This window comes from Trichomycterus rosablanca, chromosome 1 (genome assembly GCF_030014385.1).
Source record: "Trichomycterus rosablanca isolate fTriRos1 chromosome 1, fTriRos1.hap1, whole genome shotgun sequence".
NCBI classification, from domain to species: domain Eukaryota; kingdom Metazoa; phylum Chordata; class Actinopteri; order Siluriformes; family Trichomycteridae; genus Trichomycterus; species Trichomycterus rosablanca.
The window spans coordinates 75,121,285-75,127,284 of NC_085988.1; the positions used below are offsets into that span (position 1 = coordinate 75,121,285).

Below are 6,000 nucleotides of genomic sequence, written 5' to 3' on the forward strand. Positions count from 1 at the left end.
AGTCCTGACTCTGAAATACCAACCAGAGACAAGTCTGGACTCCAAAAGACCAATCAGAGACAAGTCTTGACTAAAGAAGACCAATTAAAACAGCCTTGACACTAAATAAACAAGCAAAGACTCGTCCTGACACACTGGAGACTAGACTTCAGACCAGCTAACCGGGCAGCACGGTGGCTAAGTGTGTAGCGCTGTCACCTCACAGCAAGAAGGTCCTGGGTTCCATCCCCAGGTGGGGTGGTCCAGGTCCTTTCTGTGTGGAGTTTGCATGTTCTTCCCGTGTCTGTGTGGGTTTCCTTCGAGAGCTCCGGCTTTCTACCACAGTCCAAAAAAATATTTAAAAAAAAAACACCAACTTTGGTTCTAACAGAGTTTTACAACTGACAATTTTGTCTTTCAGTTCTGAGTAAAAAAAACTCCTTAAACACTACCACAAAATGCAACTACACTGATCAGCCATAACATTAAAACCACCTCTGTTTCTACACTCACTGTCTGTTTTATCAGCTCCACTTACCATATAGGAGCACTTTGTAGTTCTACAATTACTGACTGTAGTCCATCTGTTTCTCTGCATGCTTTTTTAATCTCCTTTTACTCTGTTTTTCAATGATCAGGACCCCCACAGGACCACCACAGAGCAGGTATTATTTAGGTGGTGGATCATTCTCAGCATTGCAGTGACAATAACATGGTGGTGGTGTGTTAGTGTGTGTTGAGCTGGTATGAGTGGATCAGACACAGCAGCGCTGCTGGAGTCTTTAAATACCGTGTCCACACACTGTCCACTCTATTAGACACTCCTACCTAGTTGGTCCACCTTGTAGATGTAAAGTCAGAGACAATCGCTCATCTATTGCTGCTGTTTGAGTTGGTCATCTTTAAGACCTTCATCAGTGGTGACAGGATGCTGCCCATGGTGCACTGTTGGCTGGATATTTTTGGTTGGTGGACTATTCTCAGTCCAGCAGTGACAATGAGGTGTTTAAAAACTACAGCAGCATTGGTGTGTCTTATCCACTCATACCAGCACAACACACACTAACACACCACCACCATGTCAGTGTCACTGCAGTGCTGAGAATGATCCACCACCTAATTATATAAACATAATACCTGCTATGTCGTGGTCCTGTGGGGGTCCTGACCATTGAAGAACAGGGTGAAAGCAGGTTAGAAATGTATGTAGAGAAACAGATGGACTACAGTCAGTAATTGTAGAACTACAAAGTGTTTTATGTGGTAAGTGGAGCTGATAAAATGCACTGTGTGTGTAGAAACTAGGAGGTGGTTTTAATGTTATGGCTGATCAGTGTATATCAAGCTGATCACATTCCAAGAAAACATCATGTAACATTAGATATTAATGCTTGACTTCACCAAATGTTATGTGCAGCATTTATCTTGGAATGTAGGCAGTGACGACATATAAAGGTTTACTAAAAACCAGTCTGTCAACATACCTGTAGGTCTGCGTGTGTTTGTGCACATATGTCTTGGAGACCATAAGTGATCTACAATGTAAGAAAGCAAATACAACTGCTTAAATCAAATCCTCAAATAATATTGAAGACTTTCCTTTATTTGTACCACGTACATCTACTGTGTGAGTCTGTGAGCTGAGTCTCTCACCACTGTTAAACCAAATACGATTAAAACCCACCCACCACTTTACTAAGCATTTAAACTGAAAATAATATTTACTTCCTAATCTTCTACACTAATATAGAAATTAATAAATACAATTCTTCTACCTATACTAATATAAAAATCAGTGGCGGCTCCTGCCAAATCTCTCAGGGGGGCAATTGTTGCGATGATGGCCAAGGTGACCCGTTCAATGGGTAAATTAAAGCTTAAATAATTAACATCTTAAGTCTTCTGTCAGTTTGCCCTCACAAATAACTTAGAACATGGAGAGAGACCAGCTTTACCATTAATCATAAAATGAAGTAAAGCCTTCACACTAACAATTGAATTCAGTCTTCATCAGATAGCATTTTATTTTAGGTGCAGCAGATCCTGAGGTAATGGTAGTCATGTTGACGAGATCGCTAGCTCAATTATCGCTACACTAGGTTACGTGTGACGCAAGCACGTAAGCAAGCACGTAAGTGCTAGCCCTCCCGGAACCCATACAGATTGTATTGCAGTGCCTACAGTTCAAAAATGTGCCTTAATATGAGAGTCTATCAGAGCAATCCGGGCGATTTTCAATCAGACTGAAATCGCCCAAAAGGGGCGGTACTGTACGGAACACAACTCGACGCTGATTGGACTGCGATATTCAGAGGCAAGACAGACTGTCCAGAACAGTCACAGCTAGTTTAACACTGGTTGAATGTGATAAAAATGTCTTCCTTTTCACCCTTTGGTGATGTGTCTCCCGATCGCCCTAAGGAACGAGCCGCCCATGATAAAAATGTATTAATAAATAAAACCCTTCTACCTATTATACTCCGTCCTGACAGGGTTTCAGCAGGTTTGTGTTCTCAACAGTTGTCTGTCTGTACTAGAGTAAGGAAATGTTTACTGAGGAAACACTTTAGTAAGCTTGCATTAGTAAGAATGTCTGACACATGCCAAAATGTAAATGTTAATAACATTGCGTCAATCTAAGACTGCTCATTCATTACGAGAAGTACAGGGGCGGTACGGTGGCTCAGTGGGTAGCTCTGTCATCTCACAACAAGAAGGTCCTGGGTTCGATGCTTAGAAGGGGCGGTCCAGGTCCTTTCTCTGTGGAGTTTGCATGTTCTCCACTGTGTCTGTGTGGGTTTCCTCCAGGAGCTCCGGTTTCCTCCCTCAGTCCAAAAACAGGTAAGTGAGGTGAACTGGAGATACAAATTTGTCCATGACTGTGTTTGACGTTAAAACTTGTGAACTGATTAATCTTGCGTAATGAGTAATTAACGTTTGTCATGAATGTAACCGAAGTGTTAAACATGATGTTACAATCCTCATAAACAAACATTAAGAGAAGTACAAACACAAATACTCCACCTGTAAGCACCAACGTGTAAAAGACGTCTTTACCATGGGTTCATGGGTTGTTTAGAATTTGAACACAGTGAAGCTTAATCGAGGACATACAGAAACAGACCACTGGGTCATATACAAGATGTCAAGCCCTAAGTATGGTCACAAAATTTTAAGGACCAGTAATGTGTTAGGGGTCAATTTCACTCAGGACCCCAATAACCCAATAACAGCCCCCAATGTTTGTTTATTAGGATTTTAAAGTCATGTTTTACACTTTTGGTTACATTCATGACAGGAACGGTAGTTACTTGTTACACAAGGTTCATCAGTTCACAAGTTTATATCAAACACAGTCATGGACAATTTTGTATCTCCAATTCACCTCACTTGCATGTCTGTGGACTGTGGGAGGAAACCGGAGCACCCGAAGTAAACCTACGCAGACACGGGGAGAACATGCAAACTCCACACAGAAAGGACCCGGACCACCCCACCTGGGGATTGAACCCAGGTGCTGTGAGGTGACAGACCCCAATGACCCAATAACACACGTAAACTGATGAGAGTTACAGATGTCAGTAGTGTGGATGCTGTACAGCACTGTGGTCCTGGGTAACTGGGTTTAATTCCTACCTCTAGGCACAACCTATAAGAGATTTGGCATGTTATCCCTAATATAATATTGCTTTTATCTGAGTATGCCATGTAGGTTTCCTCTCATCTCGCCAAATCATGCAAAAGTCAGACTAGGCACTAGGTGTAAGTGAGTGATTGAGTTTAAATGTGTAATGACCTGCAGTCGATTAGTATCTGATCCATGCTGTATTCCTATTTTGCACTAAGTACCCTGATCTGAATAATTGATTAATAAAAAAAATTAATTATAAATTAAATAAATCTGGCCAGTTTGGTTTAAAAGTGCACTGAAATGACAACTGTAACAAATAATTATTTGATACATTTAATACATTAAAATTAAGAGTGGATTCAGTTTACAGAACTGATATGGGTCTATTTACTGTTGTAAAAAGCACATGAAGTTTTAAAATTACAAAAATCTGGTTGGTACTTGGGTGTTGCAGCACTAAGATCCAGGTTCTAATTTTTCCGGTGCTATCTGCTAGCTGGGCATCAATACAGACATGACTGGCTATGTCTGGGAAGGAAGTGGCTGAGGCCCTGTGATGGATTGGCACCCTGTCCATGGTATTCCTGCCAGACTTAAAACAAACCTGACCAGAATAAAGTGATTGATTAAAATAAAATGAACTAAAGTGGTAGCTCAGTGGTGAAGGTACTGGACTAGTAATCAGAAGGTTGCCGGTTCAAGCCTTGCCACCACCAAGTTGTCACTGTTGGGCCCCTGAGCAAGGCCCCTAATCCTAATTGCTCAAATTGTATGCAATTAACATAATTGTAAGTTGCTTTGTATAAAAGCGTCTGCTAAATGCCGAAAATGTAAAAAATTACAGTACAAAATCACCCTTCATGTGTCTCTTCTTACTCTATGCACATGAACCTTTATTTGTCTCTGCATTGCTCTGCTAATTGCACCCCTTAAACCTCCCGCATAACTCACTCACGTACTTACAATTAACAGGTGTAAGTTTCCCAATAAGTGAGCACTATTAGCTATTCAGCACTTTTTGTGTGTTACTCTGGTACTTCATATTAATGACACCGTGTGTACTTGTTAATGTATTACTCTAATGTTAAAAATTGGCTCAAAGTTAGTTTTGAGTTTGTGTTTATTCCCAGATTTTAACACGTACTAAGTCTGACCCAATTCAACAACCACCCTTGTTTTATTTGTATTATTTGTTTCAAGTCAACAGGTTTTAAGTTCTTTTCACGGTATTTGAAAATGTGATTAAGCTGTTCATTGTTTATTAAGCTGATACAGATTAGGCTGAAAAGTGTTTCTGTGTTGTATCATTTAAAGCAGGATTTCAGATCCATTCCTAGCAAGGTTCTAATCACAATACATATTGGGGGGACATGTATTCAGATATGCACAAAATGCCAACCAATATACTATATAAATGAACATAATTCACTCACTAGATTTGTGTAAGGTTATGATCTGTCATTGTTTCCATCAGTTGTTTATAGGACAGTAATGTTTTAGAATTTAGGACCCCCCCACTCCCTAGGAGATTTGGTCCCCAACAATGTCCAGTTCATGGCTACGGCCTTGAATCTTAGAGTATCATTGGTCTGCACAATGCACCAAATACACCTGATCTGTTTAATTTTCAATTTTTTTTAATGTACTGTGCAGGTCAGCGTGACTCCAGAACAGCAAGTAGCACTCCAGAAAGTAATAAAGTCAAATATTTAACATACACTTGTGAGAGACATCACTCAGAACTTCGTTCAGAAATCCCAGAATAAAAGTAGACTATGTGTTCCATTTATTCAGCCAAATAAAAAGACCAGTTGCAGAAACCAGTGAAATATCAAGCTCACCATGGCACCTTTACAGGTTTATATAAACTTTTGACTTGAGATGTGATGGTCTAGATCCCACTCACCTGTACAGATGAGCCCCCCACAGAGGATGTACTTGGTGCAAACATCGCACCATCCTCCCGAAGCCTCTTGTTTGAACTCATGCCCTTCTCCATTCTCGATGTGTCCGACGAATATGCTCCTCACATCGGGAGGTTTGTAGCCCTTCCTCCTGGCCCGCGGTGCTGCTCCTTCGTCCTCGGGGCTCCTGTGCGGCTGTATCGGCGGTTCCCTTCGCGGTTTGTCGGCGGGTGGATCCCACAGAGATGCGGCTCTCCTCGGTGCTTTCGCTCTGCGCATTCTTCCTCTACTGTTAGCGCACCTCCAGCACCTGCACCTGCGCCGTACTGAGAGGTGTGAAGGAGTTACAGCCACTCCCTTAAAACCAACTAACACCCATGTTATTATTAACCCTTTTCATTCCGAACCATTTACACCTACAAGAGGAAGAAAAGAGTCGTTTGATTAAACGGCAATCAGTTGAGGCAACTAAAAGAGTTCTACATA

The 6,000-nt window shown here is 41.3% G+C and overlaps 1 protein-coding gene across 1 annotated transcript in view; it reads right to left on the reverse strand.

Annotated features, from left to right (window-relative positions):
- The window catches only part of LOC134324644 (ras association domain-containing protein 3-like), a 94,407-nt gene extending 88,614 nt beyond the window's left edge, over positions 1-5,793 (reverse strand). Inside the window, exon 1 of the mRNA XM_063006550.1 lies at positions 5,517-5,793. Within this exon, the coding sequence (XP_062862620.1) occupies positions 5,517-5,793 (277 nt within the window). The remainder of the gene's footprint in view (positions 1-5,516) is intronic.
- Positions 5,794-6,000: the final 207 nt, after the last annotated feature.